The 24,854-nt window shown below is 39.3% G+C and overlaps 1 protein-coding gene and 1 pseudogene across 2 annotated transcripts; one reads left to right on the plus strand and one right to left on the minus strand.

Annotated features, from left to right (window-relative positions):
• Positions 1-14: 14 nt before the first annotated feature.
• Positions 15-13,235, plus strand: sirt3 (sirtuin 3). 2 transcript variants are annotated; one of them, XM_029460072.1, is made up of 8 exons: positions 15-454; positions 541-601; positions 1,693-1,872; positions 1,953-2,185; positions 2,301-2,401; positions 2,820-2,981; positions 3,768-3,977; positions 13,099-13,235. In XM_029460072.1, exons 1-8 carry the CDS (start codon positions 361-363, stop codon positions 13,147-13,149), a joined length of 1,092 nt encoding a protein of 363 aa, XP_029315932.1. In that variant the 5' UTR covers positions 15-360; the 3' UTR covers positions 13,150-13,235. The 2 variants fall into 2 exon arrangements, with proteins under 2 accessions (XP_029315932.1, XP_029315941.1); XM_029460081.1 differs by lacking the exon at positions 13,099-13,235 and adding an exon at positions 4,436-5,427 and having other exon boundaries at positions 20-454.
• LOC115027039 (D(4) dopamine receptor-like) lies at positions 10,980-21,613 on the minus strand (annotated as a pseudogene).
• Between the last annotated feature and the right edge of the window lie 3,241 nt (positions 21,614-24,854).

The following is a 24,854-nucleotide window of genomic DNA, read 5'->3' on the forward strand; positions in this document are numbered from 1 at the left end:
CGTTTCTAAAGCTAGCTAATGTTAGCTGACATTTGTTGTGACACTAAAGTAGATTTCTTGGCAGAAATAAACTTTATATTTATTAATAATTAACGGGGATAATCAAACAAGATAGGTGACCAAACTTGGTCGCTAACGACCGAGCTGTTTTGTGTGGCTAAAGTTAGCTAACCTATATTGTACAGTAAGGTTACTGCGTCCATGTCATAAGGAGGTCAATGGACCACAACAAGCAGTATTTTCGACAGGCATCATTTATCTGATTAAAGGTGGAGAAGATGCGTTGACAGCTGTGTGTGTGTGTATGAGTCCTCTCCGGTAATAATTACTGAGCAATCTGCGGTTCGTTTAGTTTGTGTTATGGCTTCTTTGGCGAGCTCCTCATTAATATCGCCTGTCAGACTTTGCTGTTTGCACCTGTGCTCGGGAACAAGCAGGGCGCTCTCTGCAAACGGTTAGTGCACAGACAACGTTATGAGTAAACGAGAATAAGTGTTTTATGATCAATAATTGTGACTATTGCTTTGTTTTTTTTTATAGGCTTGGGTCAAAGGAGTTTGTATCCAGGTGAAGGAGCAGGTGCAGCAGCACCTCTGTGCAGGTATTTCATCCTCAGGGACACACACTTCCTCACCAGACAGCAGTGGTGGAATGTAACATTTAGCAGTACAAATTAGAGGTACTTTATTTTATTTAGCTAACTTTATACTTTTACTCCACGACTTTTCAGAGGCAGATATTGTTCTTTTTACTCCACTGCATTTGTTTGGCAGCTTTAGTTGCCTATCAGATTACAATTTTACATACCCTTCAAACTAAAATCTAAAATATACTTGAATGCAGGGCTTTTACTTGTAGTGGAGTGTTTTCACAGTGTGCCAGACACCAAGCTCCTGGCATTTTACAAGTGCTCTACATGTTTGGCATCTCCAAATTAGACATTAAAATGAGGATCACAACACTGTAACACCTCACACTGAGGAAATCACTGCATACCAGAGAAATGCTATATCTGCACGTAGGGCAATGTATTCATATTAATCATGCATTATTGTAATGACGGAACCATATCCCACAATTTTGTTTGTTAGGAACCGTCAAATGTTTGCTATTCTTCTTGGAAATTTATTTTAAAATGGTGAAAAATAGGTAATCGCAGGTTCCCTTCTTCAAATGTGTTGTTTGTTTGACCAACTGTGAACAATCCAAATATATCCAGTTTACAATTGTAGAAGACGAAGGTAACCACAAAACATTCACATTTGAGAAGCTGCAACCAGATACTTTTGGCCTTTTTTGGCAAGTTCATGAAATCGATTATCAAAATGGTTGCCAATTACTTTTCTATTAATGCACTAATAGGTTAATCGAGTAGAGCACTCAATTCTGCAGTTCTAATTGTGCAGAAAAGTGCATAAAGTATTTGTAAATGAGTAAGTAACACATGAGGCTTGATATAGATTTAGTGGAGTTCTGAAACCATGAGATGTAAGATATATGTTATCTAAAAACTTAAGTGGAGTAGTGGGAACACGAGGGCTCAGGTGGTTAGAGTGAGTCTGTGTGCTCCAGGGTTGCTGCACACTGACTGTGATCCTTCTGCTAAATCTCTTGTTTATGTGCATCTTTGTGGAGTACAATCACATTCCTGATCACAAACTCCTTCGTCTTAGTTTTTCTTCTTCTTTGCAGAAGAACACATCTTCCCTGGTGGAATGGGACTAGAAGGTTTTTCTCTCGTGGTGGCGGTGCAGTCGAGAAGCAGCAGACCCTGGAGGACCTCGCCAAGAACATCAGAGAGCAGCAGTACAAGCGGGTGGTGGTGATGGCCGGAGCCGGGATCAGCACGCCTAGTGGAATCCCAGATTTCAGGTAGAAGGGTTAGAAATGGTTTCTAGTATTTCTATAAACCTGTGACTATCAGCTGTATTCAGAAGACTATCCCCTAACAGGTCTCCAGGCAGCGGTCTCTATGACAACCTGCAGCAGTACCACCTGCCTTACGCCGAGGCGATATTCGAGATCAACTTTTTCCATCAAAACCCTAATCCCTTCTTCGCCCTGGCCAAAGATCTGTATCCAGGGAATTATCAGCCCAATCTGACACATTACTTTGTACGGCTGCTCCACAAGAAGAGCCAGCTCCTCAGGATGTACACACAGAACATCGACGGGCTGGAAAGATGTATTTATTTATATTCTTTGCTTCTGCTTTTGGCATTGTTTTTGATACAATAAAGATATTACTACACATCATTGAGTCATTTTAAGCCATTGTGCATGTTTGCTTGTGTATTAAGTGGCAGGGATTCCTCCTGAGATGTTGGTGGAGGCTCACGGTACATTTGCCACCGCCACCTGCACAGTCTGCCTGAAGAAATATGAGGGAGAGGAGCTGCGAGTGAGTTTTAACCCAAACACTAACTCTACACTTATACATATCATGCTATGTTAAGCACATTCCCCAAACTTAAAATGTAAAGATTTTATTGTAATGTTAGTTTATAAAGAACTTTTATATTTTATCTTAACATTGATGTCATTTTAAACGTTTAAATGTTTCTACTTTATTAAAAAGGTCTCACATCAGATACGCTGGTTGTTATTGTTATTATAATATATATTCTATTATTATTATTATTATTATTAATAATTGTTATTATTATTTAGACAATTGGTAGGATCCTAATTGATGATAATTTAGTATTTATTCATTTTATACAGTTGTACCATTGAGCCATGTTTGAATTTGTGATTAAAAGCCAGATATAATTTAGTGTTTATTATTAATTTTCCAACTTGTTTCCGTGTTTCATCAGTCGGATGTGATGGGAGGGATGGTCCCAAAGTGCACCGCCTGTAAGGGCATAGTAAAGCATGACATTGTGTTATTTGGGGAGGAGCTTCCACATCACTTCTTCAAGTACCTCACAGACTTCCCACTGGCAGACCTCCTGATCGTCATGGGAACTTCACTGGAGGTGAGTGCCACCTGCTTCAAACGCCATCATGTCCCTGTAATCTGATGTTCATCCTGCTGAAACAATATTTTAGGTTGAGAGATGACTTGAGAAGGGACGGGTTCAAAAATAGAGAACAAACATAAAAACTGATTCTGTATTATGTGAAAAATCTCTTCTTTTTAAAATAATGATCTTTTTTCCATTTTTGCCTTCAATAAACAGTTTACAGGGAAGATGCTGACAGGACGCCCGCTTCAAAGTTTTGATAAAATAAAAAAAAAGAACAACAAAAAACTATATATTCCAACAGCCACCAGGGTGCAACTTTTTTTAATTCTTACTACTTTAAACATTGCAATTTGTATATTATAAAGCGACGGGGTGTGATGTTCTGTTGCTAACAGGTGTAGCAGGAAGTAAGAACTCAAATGTTTGTGGTTTTTAAATTAAAATACAACAAAATACATGATTGCATTTATCGTCCAATAGTTGTACTTTATAATGTAAATAGCTGATATGGTAAAAATACACGTCTTATTGTTTGGGTTAATGTTCTTGGTCGTAGTAATTCTTCATAATTTTACATAAAGCCATCAAATGAAATTGCTGTCGTTGGAGGCAACAGCAATTTAAGTTGCCTGCCTTGCCCTTTTTTTCTCCGTCTGTTTACTTTCCTCATCTCCACTGTTAAATCTCTAATAATGGCACAATACCCCACCATTTCTTTTTAAAACAGTAAGTTTATATTTATTGCAGCTTACAAAAACAATTCAACATACTTCAAAAGCTGCTGTTTGACTGCAGGTGGAGCCCTTCGCCAGTCTGGCGGGAGAGGTGCGCAGCTCTGTTCCCCGACTGCTCATCAACCGGGACTTGGTGGGTCCGTTCGCGTGGCGCCGCTGGCCTCATGACGTCGTGCAGCTGGGTGACGTGGTCAGCGGTGTGAAAGCCCTGGTGGATGCCCTCGGCTGGACTCAGGAGCTGGACGCTCTGATGGAGGCTGGTGCTGGGAAAGTGAGTTTTGTTTTTTTGGTTACAAGCTCACATTTACATTATAACTCTTCTATGTCAGAGTTCCCATTAACCTTTTGGGTAAAACCAAAACAATGAGCTGAAAGAGTTCGGTGATAGATCTCTTCATTTTTATTAATATATCCATAGTTAATTTAGTATTAACTTTTTAGTACAAACGTTTGGCTTTTTATTAAATAGTGTCACTAAGTGTGCCGATCCTCTCTTTATCAATATTTGATGTTTTTGGCCTTGTATCTTTAGCATCGTGTCGTGAGCGCAGCGATCGTCTCTAAAGTAAAAACAGAAATGGTGTGACTATATTCAAAGCATTACAGGGTGATACAGTGATAATTCTTGCAATAATATACGAGTGATTTTTGGATGAGCTATTTTTCTAAAAACAGAAGGAGGCACACTGATACGTTCACTGGTGTTATTGTGTGTACTTTGATCTGCAGGCTGCAACAAAGACAGAAGAGTGACGATTTCACCACATTAAGCTGGAGGTTTGACTTTATTCACAGCACTCACTGTGACGCACCAACACTGCAAGACTAAAGCCAGACTGAAAGTGGTTGTACTCGGATCTTTGGTTATATCACTAGAAACTCACAGATAAGCAAATATGGAGCCGCTACAAAAGAAATACAGAAATGTTTCTCCGTCAAATCATATCGCTAGAATGCAGGCAAGTGACACGCAAGGATAATGTGGTGGAGAAATCAAACCAGGTGTCTGTGTGCAAAAGAATATATTGTGCAGTTGATTCACCATGTTGATATATATATATATATAACAAAGAAGTGCAATATTATATTTATTTATTTTATTATATTTATTAGGTAACTTTTTGAAATGTGTCTAAACTCTTTGTAAGAAATGCAATGACAACCTTGATGATCTACTGAAAATTGCTGCTACAGTGGAATTTATATTAAAAACTTAAAAAAGATATACATATTTAAGGAAACGGAAAACAGGAGAATTAGAATGTTAATTTAGCTTTTTAGGTTTTTCAGGACTGACTCTTCTTTGCATAAACAGAGTAAATAAAGCATTTGTTGGGGACTATATTCAGCGGCGGATGAATCCACACTTGGTGCTCTAGTGAGTATTTGTGGCAGCAGGACGGTGTGTGTGTGGGAGTCAAAATGAAGTACAGTGTGTGTGTTCATGGTATTGAAGGAACATGTCACACAGTGCAGCAGTGTGGCTCATTGATGCGATTTAATAAAAGATATGAGAAGATATATCAGGCTTTGATACACACAACACTTTTTAGTAGATACATTAACTGTTGGTTTTATTCTTTTCATGGGATTTGGTGGTATTCTAAACCAGCAGAGGGAGCCAGAGGACTGCCTTTAGTGTGGCAAAAAGTCCTGTTTAAACATTTCTTTAGGTCAGGGGTCGGGAACCTATGGCTCACGAGCCATATACGACCCATATGTGGCTCACGAGCCATATACGACCCATATGTGGCTCGCGAGCCATATACGACCCATATGTGGCTCTTTCGATGACGCGATATGGTTCGCAGACAATTTGGAGCTGACATTTTAACAAGTAATAAATAATTATACTGTGTCATTTTAAAGTAAAACATTTAGTAGTGGATTTTGTTTTAGTTTTCCCCTCTCCTTTCCTCCACTATGTCTCTGACTGTAACTGTGTGCGCACGTGCGTGTGTGTGTATGTGTGTGTAGGGGGCAGAGCCCTGCCCTTCGCGAAACAGCTCAGGAGAAACTGCGCAAAGCAAGCAGTAGACCAGGGTGTCAAACTCAATCACAGAGAGGGCCAACATTAAGGCATTGTTTCGGGGTGAAGCTTGGAAACTGCAGCGCACACAGAGTCACACTTTGCCTTGAGTGTGTCGTTACACTGGAGGTCAATCAGCTCCATTTGGATGTTCACATGTGCTGTTTCCATGTCAACTGCAAACGGATTGCTGAGCAGTTCATGCGCAGTCGGGAACACAGCGGGGGAGATGTTTGTCAGTGTTTGGAAACACGTAGTGACCAAAGTTTCCTTCTGCATCCGAGTCTCCCACAGGCAGCTCGGCATCATACATGTCCGTGATCACACGGCCCTGAAGCTGTTTCCCTTTGCTTCCAAAAACGGCCAGATTTCCTCACGCACCTCGAAAAATCTATTCAGCACTTTCCCTCGACTGAGCCATCGCACCGCCATGTTCAGAATGTATCTCCTCAGGAAGAGACTTACATTGACTCTTATAAAGTTTCCTGACTGTGTTACGGTGCTTGTTACATGTTCCATCTCCAGAGCTTTACGACACAGCGCTTCCTGGTGTGTGATGCGGTGATACACCGTCAGCTCACCCGCACAGTTCTCCCGCTGCATCTTCTGAATCCTGCACTAATGGTAGGGGAAACACTGATACCTCTTTTAGTACTCGGATTTTATTAAATATATGGCTCTCAAGGAAATACATTTAAAAATATTTGGCTTTTATGGCTCTCCCAGCCAAAAAGGTTCCCGACCCCTGCTTTAGGTGGTGGTTGTTCAATAATTCTGAAGGAGAGAAGGATGTTGCAGAAAAAAATAAAAGTGAATCTATGTTATATGTAATATGTTTTACAAGGTCTTAAGTAAAACTGAATCAGAGCAACTTAACAAATGGCAGTGGAACTAAAACGTTTCATGTCTAAATGACCAAATAAAAAAGACGTCATCAGTGAAGTTAGCATCCTCTCACTGTATAAACTGCACTCAAAAATATGTATCTATGTTTATATACATACATAAAGCAGTCATACCCACATATATAAAGGATTTGCTGTTAAATGTACCATATTGTGTGACACCCTGAAACTGTTATTTTGGAACAGCTTCTGATGACTTCCTGTTTACCTCGTTGATTGCTTTAGATTGCACACTGATTACTAACATTACTAAAGTCTATTTTAGTGGAGACATTTCTTAAGTTTTAATCATGAAACTTGATTTAATAAATCACAAATTAAAGCTACTTGTTACCAAGAGGGACTTCACACACACACACACACACACACTCACACACACACACACAAATCTGGTCAATTCAATCGGGGATACTGTGCTGGTCCTGGTTTCTGATCATTCTCTGCGACTGAAACATGAGTTATGTCGAAGTGTAATAAACAATGTAATGATGATCCACATGCTAAAGTTGGTGAGGCACAGGATACATTATGTGTCTCTCTGGGCTTCTATCACTAAAGATTAGATGGAGAAGTTGAATCCAGACTGCAAAGATTCAATAGATTCATTCTCAACTGTTTAGGTGAGTCGATCCAGAAATGACAGATTTGCTGGATGTGTAAGATTCAAAGACAAACCTGCACAGAAACCATACGGTGGTATTATTACCCAGGTTTCTAATGTCTCATGTAAATGTTTCCCCCCCAAATATGATAAAATCCCGGATAATGAAGTCCATGTATAGTCTATTTCCATCATTCTACTTTCCCCAAGATGTCTTATACCAGGTGATGAAGTGTGAGCTCAATCCATTGTGACTTATTGCAGTTGAGAAACGTCTCTCATTGTGAGCTCGACATGCCCGTGTTCTTTGGGGTTCTGCAGTCGCGCAGATTTTTAACAGGTTTGATCAAATTCAGCACCTGCTTCAGTTTTTTCAAGCCGACTCGCACCTCGCTGCAATTTTCACCTCCCCCCCCTCCTGCTGCTGCTGACATCTCTGTAACAAAAAAAAGTATTTTTTCACCGCATGATATCATCTAGTGCAAGGAAACTTTCCCCTTTCATTCATGTGTGCTGCACGTGTCTATGTGCTTCAAATCCTTCCCACTGCTTTGCTGTCATTTGTTTATGCTACTAATGACGTTAATAACTGCAAGTTATAAGTATAAGTTCACCGTTTTGTGTTTTTTTATCTTATGTTTTCAAAAGGTTTCTCCAGTTTGAATTGGGTTTGCCATCAGTTCCACTGGACAAAGCAGCGATCATCTAAATTTGTATTTTTAGTCACTAGTGTAGGCCTATGTGTGAAAATCAAGGTCCAAATACGGTTCCTTGCTAATTTTGATCCGGCCCGCATATTGATTTAGGTTCCCAATTCATTTAGGCTCGCCCAGTTATAGCTGAAGAGGAATTGATGAACTTGCATCAAAGAAAATATATCAGGTGTCTGCAAATATGTGGTTCAACAGCAATGCCAACATTGAGTGAGTTTTGCTTTACTTTCAAAGTTTATTGTTAATTTTAAGGGGTTTTATGTGCAGATTCATACCAGAAGGCTGTAAGTGACACGTAAACTACTGTACATGATAAAAGATTTGTAACTTTTATTTTTGTATAATTAAATGTCCCACACATCAAGACAGGCTGTTGTGAGTTGGCTGTATAAACCTACTAGTAAGAATACAGAAACAACCACAAAAAGATGCAGAACAACCAGAACGAGACATAAAACAACTACAAATCATGCGGCCACGTCACGTTTTGTGCCTGGGTGTGTTGCTGCTACAGTATGTAGTAGTGTTGGGAACCTTTCACCTGCTTGTGTCCAGGGGCCTTTTGTCTCACAATGTGTCCATGCGATAAATGGGATTTTAAAATTGGCATCGGACCGTGGTTCAGCCTTTTTAAATTAAACGGTCTGTTTGCCCAGCGTGATGTGTTCTAGTACATGAAGCCATCTTACATAAAAAGACAAGATATTTCAACCACATCGACCTCAAACTGAGCTGATTAGTTTTCAGCCGAAGGCCACTGGAACATTTAGAAAGATGACACAATGTAGAAAGGTTTCCACATAAAACGTGGATATGGCATACAATAGGCACAGTCAGTAACCAGACATACATACTGTGGGGACAGGCAGTCATTGAATAAATGGCTTCAATATAAGCCATCCTGCAGTCGAGAATACTTTCAGTTTCAGAACATAGAAACAACTTTTTTACAAAATTGACACAAGGTTATAATAACTCTAATGTGCAACGTTATCAAGACACAATCTGGAAATGCTTTACGCACATTTAGTTTTCTATTATAGCAAGTTAAAGGTTTCATTCATAATCATGTAAACATTTTTTAAAGACATTTTTCATCATCACTCAGTAAAAAATAAATAATTAATTACGTCTACAGTGTTGCTGATTTTATAGATGTACAATAATCTTATTGATCAGTAGGTATCACATTAAGTATTACTTGTGGCAGAAATGAAAGTTTTGGAAGGAAATGAGATTATTTGAAGCTGGGAATGAGTGTTAACATACTGCAATGTATTACTGCCGCCATTACAACAACATTTGATCACCTTTTTCATTAGAACAATTCAAGTTTCTTATTTTAAGGAAATCCTCTTCACAGTTATAAAAACATATAACAAGAAAAGATTTGATTGATAAAACGATTCAATGTTTTTGTATTTATATTTTTTTGTCATGGTGACAGGAATAAATTGCCATAGTAAAATAATGAGTGAGAAGATCAACTGTTCTTTCCTAAGCGTGGAAAGAACATGCTCCTTAAACACTTATCAGAGGAGCACAAGATGTTCACCTCCTCCTTTGTGCTATTTATTATAACTTTTACAACTTAAATGTGTCATCTTCTCAGCACTAGAATGAGTCATATTACGCAGGTAGAAAAGCAGAGAAAGCAACGGAGAGACTCCTCCGCCTCTGTGTTGAAGGGTGTTGATGAGTGTCCACTCAAGGTTTTGACATTATGTGTGAATTATACTGAAAAAGTTTATATATGAAACTGAACAGCAGATATATTCATGAAATCCTTAGTATGTTGAGAGTTTCACTTTTATCACGACATACTGAAAGAACATTCTTTGAATGTTAAGGCATATTGCTACTTAATATTGTATGAATGATTTTTACCAGTGCACAATGTTAAAACGACTTTAAACATTCATGGTGAGCTGGTTCCAATGTGCCATGTTCCGCATTATCGACCAATTCACTGATTAAACACAGAAGAAGTCACTGATCTCTAAAGGAAAAGCTGCACCTTATCCTCCATACTTCTGGATCACGCTTCAGATGACTGGTGTGACCTGTAATGTAACAACAGTCTGTTGATGAGACACTTTCCTCCGGCCGGCCTCTTCGCCTTCTACTCGTTGATCGATTGGACATTTTGGGCGTTTCCCAGAAGAACTTTCATGTTCTTGCCAAGAGTTGGATGAAACAAACATTTCTTTAAAGCTGCCTTCACATGAAGGGGTACGCTCGGTAGTTAGTTTCTATGGTTACCTCCCCTGCTTGCCCGTGCCGCTTCATACAGCTGTCATCTCATTGGTTGAGCTTTGAATGGTCAGCAGCAAAGTTGAAATGATTTGAACTTTGAGCAAAGGTAGCGCTTCCGCTTCGTCGGGCAACACCGCTCTCTCCGAAGGAAGACGACGGCACAACCAGCACAGCTGTTCTACCGCTGATCATGTGAAGGCAGCTTAAGGGTATAGGCTATAATAAAGTAAGAATCAATGGCTGATATTAAAGGATTTTCTTTTGTCATGTAGCTGCTTTCAGCTGTTTGATATTCTGGTCTGTTGAAGCGTATCTGTCGCCCTGAGTCGATCCTTTCAGGCAGACCACACTCAGTACAGATCGCACATTGTTCACTGGACCTGCAGACCATAACCTCAACCAAGGCTGATGTACAGTAAAGCTGTACAGACAGACTGGAAGTGGTGAAAGCTCCCCGCAGGCAGGAGAGTTTCTGTGTCTGCATAAATGTTTTCTGCAGCTTTGCGCCCCAACATCATCATTTAGATTGGGCAGTAATCCCAGAGGATCAACAAAGTAAATCCCCAAATGATAAAATGGACCCAGAAATGTAATATATATCACCAGTAACAGTGTTAAAGCATATGTTTCCTGTTGGCCAGACACGATCAACCATCCACATCGAGCTGGCAGCCTAGAAATTGACTGGCCAAACTGGAAGACTCGGACTTTCCAATCTTTCATGACCTCCCAGTTCCTTCCTTTAGCGTCTGTGGAGGGAAGTCTGGCGTCAGCAGCAGCTGCGGAAACATTTCTTGAAGAATTTCTTGAACTCTGTGTTAAAGATGGTGTAGATGATGGGGTTGAGAGCGCTGTTGACGTAGCCCAGCCAGGTGACGGTGCTCATGAGACCGGGAGGGATGTCGCAGGTCAGACAGATGGCTCGCGTCGTGTGCACCACGAAGAATGGAGTCCAGCAGAACAGGAAGCAACCTGCATGAAAATATGAAGATTACAGTTAGTCATCAAGGTTTCATTTTAAATAATAAGAGCCAGACTTTTTGAACAGAAAGTGACAGATTCACTTCTGTATGCAGCTTCTTGTGTCGTGCTTACATTCATCCTCCGAGAGCCAGGCGTGAAGCTAAATAATGCGACGCCATATTTCACAAAAACCGTGACAATGTGCATTCGGGGGTTGATATTCTCTAACTAATTAAGCCTTCTTTATATCATCATTCTTGTTTTTGCTGGCAGGATCAGTAAAATTACATAAATCAACAATGTGTACTGTCAGAGGGCTCAAAGCAATTTAAATGTTGGCACAGCAGTCTTCTTGTCAAGGAGAACAATCCTGTTTCTTCTTTGGGCTTTGTGGCCAAGTTTTTTAAGTTGTTTGTAGAGAAGGATTGTCAAACAACAAAAATAAAATTATTTCATTGAGTTGGTGCATTTTGAACCCAAATCTATAAGAAAAACAGAATTGGTTAAACATTAACATGTTTTATCAAAAGGCAAATGAATATGGAAGTTTCTGTTTCAATAGATTATTGTAATCAAAACTTTCTGTGTTGAACTGTGAGTGCTGCGGTTGTGTATCACACCAAACCTTCTGTCGGGGGTGAAGAAGTCCTCAGATCTTACGTACTTGAGTATAAGTAGCCATCCTAAAGTTTAGAAATACTCTCAAGTTAAAGCCCTGCATTCAAAACATTTACTCAAGTAAAAGTACAAAAGTATTAGCATCAAAATATATTTCAAGTAGCAAAAGTAAAAGTACTCGTGATGCATAAAATCCCATTTCAGAATGATTTATATTATATTATTGGATTATAATCATTGATGCATAAATGTGTTCATCACTTTGATGTTGCAGCTGCTAAATATGGAGCTAATATTAACTATTTTATTTACCGCTGGGTATCTTATTGTATAATGACAAATCATAGGCATGATTGACACTTTGTTTTATTAATCTGAAAAGTAACTAAAGTTATCCAATAAACGAAAGGCAGTAAAAAGTACAATATTTGTAGTGAAAATACTCAAAGTAGAAGTACTTAAACTGCAAAGTCAGTTTAATCAACGTGATGATCAGTTCCGGTGTAGAAACACGTCGCTTATCAATCAAAGATGAAAACACACGACTGCACTTAAAACTCTGTGGACAGCTGTGCTGCTGTGTCACAACACAAATATATGTATGTCTGAAGATGTGAGTTTCTGCCTGGAAACTGTGTTTTATAACTTTGTGCTTTTAGTTTCATGCCTGCAAGCTTTATTTTACAAGTCATGCGATGCGAACATCTCACACACTCCACACCAATTTACTACATGAGGAGGTTTTGTACACAGAACTGTGTAAAGAAAATGCAGGATTCACCCGGGCGAGAGGGCAGGACACTTCTGACTAATATACTTTAGAGCTGCTTCAGTGAGAAACCAGATTGCAGTTTTAAAGGTTGAACGACCCGAACACACAAGTGAACAAGATGGACTGTAGGTGAAAGCTTGCAAACATGAAATTGAATGTACAATTTTGCAAAATGTTTAGAGGCAGAAACATAAATGTTCAAACTTAACAAAGTACAGAGTTCAACAAGCTTTCATTACAAAGTACAAACTCAAATGTCCACGTTTCCAAAACTACCACTACAGCTGCAAAGCTCTGTTTCGACTCTTTCTCAATGATTTAATATACCATCCTATCGAACATAAGTGTCAGGCTGAACGTGAGAATATAACTTTTATAGACGACCTCATGCTGTAATTGCAGGCAGAAAATATAACTTTACATTTTAATAACCCCATCCCTTCACCCGTCTCTTCTCAAAGATCAGTCCCCGTCTCCTCGTAACTGATCTCATTAATTTCTCGTTTTTTGTGTTTTGTCCCGCCCGAACATCCAGCTTCCACGGGAAAGGTGTCAGATGAAGACGATGCGTTTCATTGGGAACTGACAGCATGACTAAATGATTCACGACTACGCTGACTTCATTAGAGACGAAGTAGAAATGTAATGACCCTGCTGTCTCATAATTTCAATTTGACACATTACTGCTGTGGGGTATTTGATGAACTTTGGATTTCGTGACACTTTTTTCCTCTTCTCTCTCACAAGAGGATTGTGAAGGAAGGATAAAGATACAAAGGCAGAAAAGTTTTATGTATCAAAGTTACTATCTATCGCCGAATGAGACAACACAATGGTGATTGAGTCTAAGTTCCACTGATGAAAGTATTGCAATATTTATATATTTGCAGTAGAGCAAACTGTCTGTGGTGACACTCCCGGAACAAATGCTGCATTAATGTTTTTTTCCATTGCATACACAATTCTATATCCACAACAAGACTCCAGATGGCTGAACTCTAAACACAATTGCATTGTTTCTATTCATTTACAAATTCTAAATCAACACGGACTGAAACCTTGAGGAACGGCCCTCTGACCACACGGGGACAGAGAGATTTGAAGGTCATTTTGCTCTTACTGTCCACTTTAGAGTCCTGAGTGTGAAGACATGATTAACAGCCCCTCCTCAAACTAAAACCGGAGGTCTGACTCTCGAGCAAACACCGGTGAGCCCTCTGCTCAAGCAGTCGAGATGCAAATGATAGCCCGCCCTTAATGAGCTTAGTTTCCTTGATCAGCGAGGACTATGAATAACCGTGTCACTGAATCAAACTGAAGCCATTTGTCTCGGGTGTCAGCACATGTTGGTGATAAAACGGATCCGAGCTATTTATTAGCTTTGTGTTGAGAGGTTGATGGATGTGATTTATGTCTCGTTACAGGAGATTGGAGGACTTTGCATAATATGCCACAGCTGTACTGTCAGTAGGATATCATGCTTCAAGTCTTATTCATAAGATGCATTCAGGCCAGCTCGTATAAAACTATGTTAGATGGAGGATCCGTGTCAGTGATCGGTTCTGTGTGTGTAGTTCTGTCATAGTATTTTAGGCACAAAAACAAGACAGGAGATCTAATTAACGGCACACTTGATTTTTACCTGACAATTTTAATTGAATTTAAAAAATGTTAACCTTTATTTTACCAGGAATACTCTCATTGAGCCTTGGAATATCTTTTATAAGGCAAAGACAGCGGCATTAAAAAGTTTCACATAAATGAGCAACATGCCTAAAACATAACAGCAACAAAAGTTCAAACAAACAGCATAAAAAAATCACATAAAAGAACCAAACAGCTGACGTCTGAGGTCGTTCAGTGTGCTATTAGCTACTGGAGCCCTGCTGATAAATAAGCATGCCAGATATTACTGGCCTACATCTTATCACAGATATATATATATGTATATATATATATATATATATATATATATATACTAAGTAATATAACTAGTTAATCTGCTATATATAAGAATATTATTGGAGATAAACTGGCTTTAACCGATAGATTTAATAAAACATAACAGACTGGGGTTTGTTTATGAAGAAGACTACCAACAATGTGTAGCAAAGGGAGTAAACCAGTTGAAGGGCCACAGGGGCCCATTGTTGATCTCATGCTTTCAAAATATGGCTGATAGTTTAAAACATTTACAAGGATGGTGTGATGAATGTGATTTCCCAGCAGGAGGGTCGTTAAGTACGGCACAGATACGGAAACTAGGCATGATTTCCAATGTTATTTTATATTATTTTAATTCTGCTATTTCTATAATGGTACTTCAGACTCATTTACATCAACTCTGTGATTATTGTACTGTAAATGCTCTTATTCTGTCTAATATTGTACTAATTGTTATGTATGCACTTTGGGCTGCAATTATTGTATGAAAGGTGCTATACAAATAAAGATTATTATTATTATTATTATTATTATTATTATTATTATTATTATTATTATTATTATTATTATTATTATTATTATTATTATATATATTGCAGATTAACTAGTTAGTCTCCCAGAGAGTGTTGGAAAGTACCTTAGAGTATGCTTGTAACGCAGTGCCAACTTCATCTAGTTTATTAAATGTCCTGCCTTGGGGTCTAATGTTTTCTATACACACTCTTTTCATAGTTTTTTATGAGTCACGCCAACTTCCTTTGGATAAATGCGTGAGTATTTCATTTTAGGGGTCAAATAGGGTTAGAACTCTCACATGAGATTATTTAAAAAATATAAAACTGTGTAAACAAAGACTTCCTTTTAAAGACCAATTTAATGAAAGCAGTGTTTTGTTTATTGTTGCTTTGCTGTGATGTTGGAGCTTCACTGTGCAGGATGATGTTGGTTGTTTTCACAGTCATCTGCTGAAGGGGGGAAGTTTCTCTGTGCTCACCTTACATCTCAGTTTGACACCTAGACGTACCTGCGGGGTTTATGACATCACAACTAGTCTTAAGCCAATCAGAGTCCATGCAGTTTACACCAGTCTTGTATTCATCTTGGAACCTGTTTGTGTACTCATAGAGTTAGGACTTTCTGATGAGAGAGAAGCATTTACTATTTTTAAATACTTATCTTTAAATACATATTATATTTACTGTAGGTGTGGGAATCACCAGAGGCCCCACAGAATGATATTTACACGATACTTAAGTCACGATACGATCTTATTAAGACTTTTAACATTTTGTAATATGCGAAAACACATATTGCGATATTTTGCATTTAACTACATGTTATGCAGTCTGACTCCATCTTTGTTTTGACCAGCTTCCTTCCTATCCCGCTGTCTTTACCCATGACCTCACCAGAAAAATACTCAGCGCCATCTAGTGGACTGAAAAAGCACACGTTACCCAAAAGTTTAATTTGTATTTGCAATATTAATAGTTTATATGATAAAAGATTGATATACTTGACGTCTGGTTATCGATACAATATTGGCACGCAAATTATTGTGATACTATGCTGTATGGACTCCCCCGCCCCACCCCTAATCGTAATAGGCAAGTGATAAAGAGGGTACAGAGTTTTAATAAGGGGATAAAACAAAAATGAAAGGTTGAAATGTCGTCAGATATCGGCAGTTATTAATGCTTGTGTTGTTTACCTCTGCCGAATACTGATGGCGCGTTAAGTGAACTGCACAATATTTCATATGTATTGGATAGTAGTTACAGAATAAAACGGAGTAATCTCTGGTGGGGTCATTGGTCCAAACAGAGAAGGAACCAGAACAGATGTCAGCCTGTTTGTGTTCAGGAGACACGGTGTGAGTCTCACATCACGTGTTGCACAATAATTGGATTGAGGGCTTTAAGCTATAATGGCTGCTTCTTGTTAAGAGACGGCAAGTCAGAGGTGACGGTTTTATCCAGACACTCACAGTGAACATGCGTGAACTTCCAGTACCTGAGCTGCAAAACAAAAATGAATGAAAATGAATTGAACTGTTGACAAGCAAAAGCAAATCCAGTGTTTTGATCAACCCCTAGAATCCAAAGTCCATTTTATCTTTCAAAACGGGCAGCAGGTTAACATCTTAGGATCGGTCAACATGTTAAAGAAATGAGAGAGATGCTGTTGGGATTGAAAATATGAGAATTCTGTTTATAATTTATCTTCTGGTATCATTTGATTAACAAGCGCCACACACAGCTGCTGCAGTTCCAATTTTAAACAGGGTCGTAATTACCATATTGAACTGTTCAGCACTAAAACATATCACCTACTGTCACAAGCAATTTCACTTCCATTTCCTGCTTCAGTGAATAAACAGATAACTGAAATACACAAGTGGCCATAATGAAAGGCACGATGCCCCTTGACAGCACAGAAAACACATTTTTCTCTTGAAAAGCAAAACTTTTTATAACATCTTCCTTGAGTAAACAAACACCAATAAGGTCTTCCTTCCGAGAGTCGTCTGCCGAATGGTTCAATTTTGTGACAAATATTAAAGAGAAACCAAAAGAAAGAGCTCGCTGGTTTGTTTGGCTCTCAGAAATGTTTTCATGTAAGTAATGAACCCCGAAGGTGGCGCTCACACTGCCTGACATCCGACTATAACCACGCTCAGACATTAAGCAAACCGTTCTGATTGAATAAATGTTTTCTTTCTTTGATTGGATGCTTGTTGACGGCTCTTAATAGATTTCCGTTAGGGATGAAACGATTTACTCACGATTCGATACACTTCACGATGCTGCCTTCATGATACCATTTTCTCACGATTGTTTTTAACTAAATGAGATTGAGGATGAACTCAAAAGTGAAAACAATTCCTTTCCTGACGCATGCACAAAGAGTCGTCATACAGGAAACAGATTGTTCTCTCTGTTTGAACATTTTTGGAAACATTTGTGATAATGTGAGAACTCAACAAAATATACTTTATAACATAGATCTAGTTGTTTTAGTACGGAAATGTACATATTATACCTTTTGTGGTGCTAAACTTAATTACTGTTTTAACTGACACCTGCCCAACAATGAGAAACCAGAAGAAAATAAGCTACCGTAACATATTTTCTCTGACTTGGCTCAGACGAACCTCTTCACTGATCGATCCAGACGGGATGTGAGACTTTTAACTCTCATAACCAGCTGGTCGACGTCATCTGGATCTGTAATACTTTCTCACTCTGGCCTGTGCAATTTGGAGCATGAGATCATTTTGACACGTTTCATTAATCACAAATATTATACCATATGATGACCCGTACATGAGACTGCGACGACCTCGAAGAGCTCACAAATGTACCTCCAATTCGAGAGCAACAATCCTGACAACAACCAACATTTCATCAGAGTACGGCCACAAGTGATGATCTGGAAGCATTATTCCAGCTTGACTGTAGAAGCTGTGCTCACAAATTGCTTTAGTGAAAGCGTCCCCTGTACCACAGCTTGAACTACACCTGTCGCAAGCAGCACAATGAAGGTTTTTACTGTATTTAGATGAAGTTATCAAAGCCTCTGATTGGAGGAGTGGCAGAACATGAACACTCACCTACTACGACAGGCAGCACCTTCATAGCTTTCCTCTCCCTGCTGTTGATCTTGGCTCTCTTCTTCCTGTGCAGCTGGCTGAACGAGAGTGTTGGCACCGAGTTCTCTCTGTACTGCCGGGGATAAGGAATCTCCTGCTGCATGTAGTCGCCCATATCGTCTAGCCGTGACTGAGCCAAGTCTCTCTCGATGATCCTGGGCAGAGGCATGGGCAGAGGCCCGGGGATGGTGCCTGTGAGCGAGGGGAGGGCGGTGGAGACGGCCGCGTGCTGCAGCTTCCTGCAGGCCTCGATGCTGCTGCGTAGTTTGACCTTACGAGTCACCTCCCAGTGTCGCAGCCCGCGGAAAACCCCGAAGTAGAGCAAAACCATGATGGGGGCAGGGGATGAAGAAGGAGCAGACTGAGGAATAGATCACATAGTTGTTGTCCTCCAGTTTGCACTCGCTGGTGTCGCGGTCAGGCACGTTGTTGATGCCAAAGATGACAGGTGAGGCCACGGCCAGAGCCAGCAGCCAGGTGGCCGACAGCAGGATGATCTGACGATGGTCCCACACGTTTACGGTTGTAGTTTAGTGGGATGGACACGGCAATGAACCTGCAAACAAGAAAGAAGGGTTTAAACTTTAAAGAACATGTCAAATAGACTAAATGAATACCTAATAATTATTTATTTCTCATTCTTTAAATTCTATGTATTTATAAGATATGAGATATGAGTATCTATAATCACTTCAATGCTTTAATATTTCATTAAAGTATTTACAGGATTCCTGGGATTTCTAATGTGCAATTTAAGTGTTATGATTTAGTCATTCAAGATATGCTTAATTTGTAGTACTTTTTGTTCTGCTGCATATCAAACTGCCAACCGTCAGTAGCACGGAGCATCAAACATCTCCTCAGATTGATCATCTCGTTTACTCATTCGTTATTCAGACATTTATGAGTTCAAATCTAAATTGTGCCATTTTACACTGTGTATTATTTAGACAAAGTTTAGAAAAAACTTCATTAGCTTATTTTAGCAAAGAGGCATCGTAACGATAAACACAACATTGACATATTATCACCTTATAGGTTGATATGGCAAATGTGTGCAAGTAGCTGCCTACGCACCCAGCAGACATGGAGCAACATTGGAGTCATGTATCTGTCAACCTGAACAATACAATGCAGCTCCACTGTCTCTCACTTTAGCTGCTAATGCTCCACTGTGTTCTCCAGATAGTCCTGAATGTGTTTGTCTGCTAGAAGTGAAACCAAAACAAAAGAGTAGAATTGTGTAAGAAACAAATCACATGTTGAATTTGCTTAAATCTTCACCCCCTGGTCGGTTTGAGCGATTGTAAAGTGTCAACTAGTCAGCATTTGCCCTGCATGTCATACTCAGCTTTTGTAATTTGGAGCAGTGTATTCTTTTACTTTGTAACAGTTTGTGAACAAGATGTTTGTTTCCCTAAAACAAATTCAGGGAAAAGGCAGCACTTTAGTTGTTTATAAAAAGAAATAGGTGAAAGAATCAACTCCATCCCTTCACACCTCGATCGTTTTGGCAACCTTGACTTTGAACTAACGGACCGCTCACACCTTAATTAAAGCTCAGCTGAAATTCGGTGCAGGACAATGACACGCATTAGAGCCAAGTAGGATTTGAAAGTGTAGTCGACAGTAAGAATACTTAAACACGGTATCTGGGGTCGGATTTATTTATTGATGAAATTTGAGTCTTGTTTTCAAATTTGAACTGATTAACCTGGATTCCTTCTTCCCTTCCTCCATTGTTTCTCACAGTTAAAAACAAATAGAAGCTCCCTCTCGTGTAACAACAGAGAGATGATTCATATCTTCATCTAAACCTTGTCCGGACAAATGCACACATACCTGTCCACGCTGATGGCACAGAGGTTGAATATGGATGCGGTGCACAGCATCACATCCATGGTCATCAGGCCGTCACATATCAGCATGTTCAAGGACCAAACTCCACCCTGGAACTACACACACACACACACACACACACAGAAACAAAAGAAACACACAAACACCCATTGATTAGCTGCCCTAAATCTGAGAGTAAATGTGTTTAATCCACTTGCACCACCAGTGTTGAGACAAACATTCCTCTGGTAAAACACTTCGCCTATCCTGACTTCTGTTAAGGTGAACATTCAAGGTTTTAACTTTTAGACTGACTTCTCTAATCCAAGCATGCCTACGAACCACCGGTGTGACAATCTGCAGATTAACTGGCTGCAGCTGCTGCCGCAGGTAACAAGATCACAAATACAGCTAATTAAGAGGACTTAAGGGGGAAGCCAAAGCAGGGCAGCTCTGAGCCACACAGATATTTAGACAGACAGGTTTTAATACTTTACTAGGGCTAGATGACTCAAAATATTGTAATTCATGGATCATGCCTTTCTTAATAACCAGCATGAATCCCCAGTGTCTGCCCTTTCCTTCATTAACTCTCATTAAATAAGTGAGTGAGGCAGCAGGACTCTGTATGGTCTTTCTTCTATTTTGTGCCACTGGCTCTGGTGGGTTTAATGGGCGACCTTCCTGGATCAGATTAGTTCAAGCCTTGATCCTTTTTATAGTTTAAACCTGAATATCTCAAATATGTGCCTCTACTGAGAATTGTGATAATTATTAGACTCCTATTTCATATTTTTTACGAACTAAAAACTGCTCTGAGCAGTGTAACATGTGTGCAAGTGTAACTAGCCATGAAATCAGCTATGATCTTTGTATTGGTTTTGACCATACGTTGTTGTCATTTTACGCGTTTTGTGAGCTGTCTCTTTTTCGTTTGTTGTGGTTTTCTGTGTCTTTAGTTTTGCATATTTTGTTTTCATTTAGCATGTTTCTTTGGGCAGTTTAGCTTCTTTTGTTTTCTTTTTGCGTGTCTTTATAGTCATTTTATGTCTTCCAGCGACATTCTGCAGAACTCTCAGGTGCTGCTCTTGGTTGACAAACTGCAGCTGAACTAGTATTTTTTATTTTGTGATGTTATTTTTGATTATATTTACTTTATTTTGTTGCTGTGTAATGCAAGATGAGCAGGAATGAACTTCAGTATTTAGTTCCAAATTCTTTCCTACTGTCTAAAGCTTCCAGTCACAGCTGATCCACACTGACACTCACTGCACACCACTGACACTCACTGCACACATATCAACAGCACACATCCCTAGCCTCGTTCAATAATCTACCTGGGCTTCCTGCAGGTCGGGGCTTACCTCTGCGTAAACGAAGAGGCGGCAGAACCAGCACCGCCAGCAGCAAGTCTGAAAACGCCAAATGACTATGAAGTAGTTTGTTGTGGTTTTTTAAAGCCTTCTCCAGGTACACGCTGAGGCACACGAGCACGTTTCCACCAGTGATGATCACTAATAAGCAAAATTCCGAATATTAGCGCTGGGAAGTTGTAGTCTTGCGACAGAAGCCGTCGACGCGTGTCGTTGTCAAAATCAGTGGAGATGTCCGACATGATCGACAGGTGTTCAGCCGTGCGCCGCAGACTGACGGGCTCCTTGTCCGGCAGAGAACGGCTCCCACCGGGGTAGTTTTCATTTATGAGCTGTATCAGCAGGCCTGGGATATATAGGAGCGCTACAGGTGAAGTCTGTGAGAGTTGTTTTCCCGCGTGAGGACGCTTATCTGACGCGTTCACTCTCTGCACTGAGCCGGCGGTGCGCTCCGCTCTCCAAACCCAAAGCCAAGCTGCGCAAAGTAACCAGATCCTGCTTTATTCCGCTTCATCCAGCCCCTCCTTTCAATTTCTTTACATGTACTGGACTGAAACGGCCAGGCTGCTGTAGCATTATGTAGATCAGTTTCCCTGCTGTGTTCTGATCCCGCTACTGAAGGAATAAATCAGCAGAGCAGACGAATCAGAAGACAACTGCTTAAATCCATCCGCACAAATCTTCTTACAGGAGCTTTGCTGCTCGCTTTGTGTGTGAACAGTCACAGCAGGAGGGTGAAGCAGCTGTTTGACCAGACAAGAACATGATTTCAGAGGAATATGTTGTTGTTGTTGAATACAATATGTAATGTAAACCTCTGTAATGTTAAACATACAGAGTCTTGAGTCTGTTGGATGAATCTGGATGAAACATTAGGTTTTAGACCTCTAGGTTTAACTTGATCTGATTTCAATGTAACGCAAGCTCACATTGAAATGCATTGAAATGATGTAGAATCTGCAGTTACATGTAACCTAAATCTAAATCCTAATCTAATAAACATAACCACTTTTATAAAAGTACGAACGTGTTATCATGAAAATATTACGACCATGTTCTCATCATGCAGCGTGGCCCATTTCAGAAGAATATATATTATATTATTGGATTTCAATTAGAGATGCATCAATGTGTTTATCACTTTAATGTTGCATCTGGTAAAGATCGAGCATATTTTTATTATTTATATACTACTGGGTAATGCTACATCATAATGTATTTGTTTATAATATTATAGTAAACTGAATCTACAAAGTACAATTGTTAACCTCTATGTAGTGAAGTAGAAGTGTAAAGCTACCTAGGAATTGAAATACTCCAGTAAAATGCTTCAGTAAATGTACATAGTTATTTTCTACTACTGGTATTCAGATATGTTAGTAATCTCACAAACTACTAAATTAAGTAAAGGTACTACATTCAAACACAAATCAGAGGGAAAACTAATTTATCGACATGTTACATGAAAATTGATCAATTTGGATCCTAAAACCAAAACTACATCATTGCAAAAACATTACTAGTCCTTCCAGTACTGTGCCTTATAGGTATTTACAAGAATATTTCTTCTAAAATATTAAGTATAAGTATTTTATTGTTACCTACAACAACATGACACTGTATATCACGGGCTGTATTATAACGTTTTACAATACTACTGTGCAGCACCTGCAATTTGTTTCTTAATTTACTTGAGTACAAGTACATGTGTAAGTATTACCACACAACATATACTTATCAAAAGGGGAAGCAGTTACATTACGTTACATATTATTGAAAGTATTATGATTATATGTTCATGTTGGTTGAGGTGGAGCTGATTTTATTTTTTATGTTGCATATTTAATCTAAACTGTTAGAAATATGTGTCTAAAGCTCCTCAAAGTTGTAATTGAATACAGTGATTGAGTAAATGTACTTAGTTTTTTTTCCAACTGAGGGTATATGTTATCACAGATTTTGTAATAGTGATGAATATAACTTCAAAAATATAATTGCAGTATTTGCATGACATATGTTGGCGCTGAGAGCAGATTTGTACCTCCTCTGCTCTCAGTATTTTCATGCAGAGGTACAAAGCTTTGATTTGATACGCGGTATGAAAAATACATTCAGCAAACATTCAGTTTGTTCAGCTTCAGAGAGTCAGAAAGTGTCCGCAGAGGGAGTTCATCTGTGAGCTGACGGAGCTGACGGAAGCTGGAGGAGGATTTCAAAGAAAAACAAAACAATCCTACATGTATGAATAAAGCAACGACTGTAGGTAATGTACTGTTGTTTATACTACTTCTGTCTAATACTGCTGCTACTAATACTACTCTACTATTACTATGCTGCAAGTATTCTATTACTGCTATTAACTATTACCTCTGCAACTTCTTCTACGACTACTGATATCACTCCTACAACTACCACCTATTGAGCTGCTGCTACTACTTCTCAACTTTACATTTTAAGGGACAGGTCAAAATCCAAAATATATATTTTTTCTTTTTACCTGTAGTGCTATTTATTAATCTAGATGGTTTTGGTGTGAGTTGTCGAGTGTTGGAGATATCGGCCGTACAGATGTCTGTCTTCTCTATAATATAATGGAACTAGGCTTTTGCTGCTGAAAGCACCAAAGAATGACATTTGAAAAACTGACCCGGTTACTCTAAATAATTCACAGTCCTTGTGGTCAGCAGTTTTATGTAGGAACTATTTTCTTTCTACCGTATCACAGCGCAGAAGGAAGCGTGACGAGGGGCTCACTTGAACCTCCTTTACGCCATTAATGTTTACATCTGGCTTTGTCACGAGCCTGCTGCGACTACTGCTGCTGTTCTACTTCAATCATTAAACTATTCACTACTAGTGCCACAACTATTGTACTACCACTGCTACATTTACGACTAATATCGGAAGTGACAGCGAATAGCAGGCTCGTTAACTGGACATGCTAATGTTTGCAGTTACATTAGATGTTGAGGAAGACCAATTGTAGGCCTACATATTTATTTCCACTCCTAAATACCCTCTAAAACACTTCTTTCCCCGGGTGATCATGCAACTTGCCACGTGACGTCTTATATGTTTGAACGACACATACGCATGGAGGATCTTGGGTAAATATGTCCCAGCACTAGACTTGTTTGTTTATTCTTCCAACCTCACAGAACCAGAGCTTCAAGGAGAAAATATATTTATACTTCTTACAAACTAATCTTAGCTCTTGAATTTGACATGAAACTGAGGGCAGAGAGGAATTTAATTCCAGGTCTAGTTTCACACCCACAACTTTATGATCACATATCACATTCCGCAAACAGCTGAAATTCTTCTAGCGACTGTTATGCTTTTGATCTTGGTGTAAAAGGTGTTTGTTCCACGGCTGAGGTCTCACACAGAGTGCAACACATTGCCTTTGAGTGTGTCTTTACACCTGGAGGTAACTCAGCTCCATTTGGAGTTCCACATGTGCCTGTTTCCATGTCAACTGCA

This window comes from Cottoperca gobio, chromosome 3 (genome assembly GCF_900634415.1).
Source record: "Cottoperca gobio chromosome 3, fCotGob3.1, whole genome shotgun sequence".
In the NCBI taxonomy this organism is placed as follows: domain Eukaryota; kingdom Metazoa; phylum Chordata; class Actinopteri; order Perciformes; family Bovichtidae; genus Cottoperca; species Cottoperca gobio.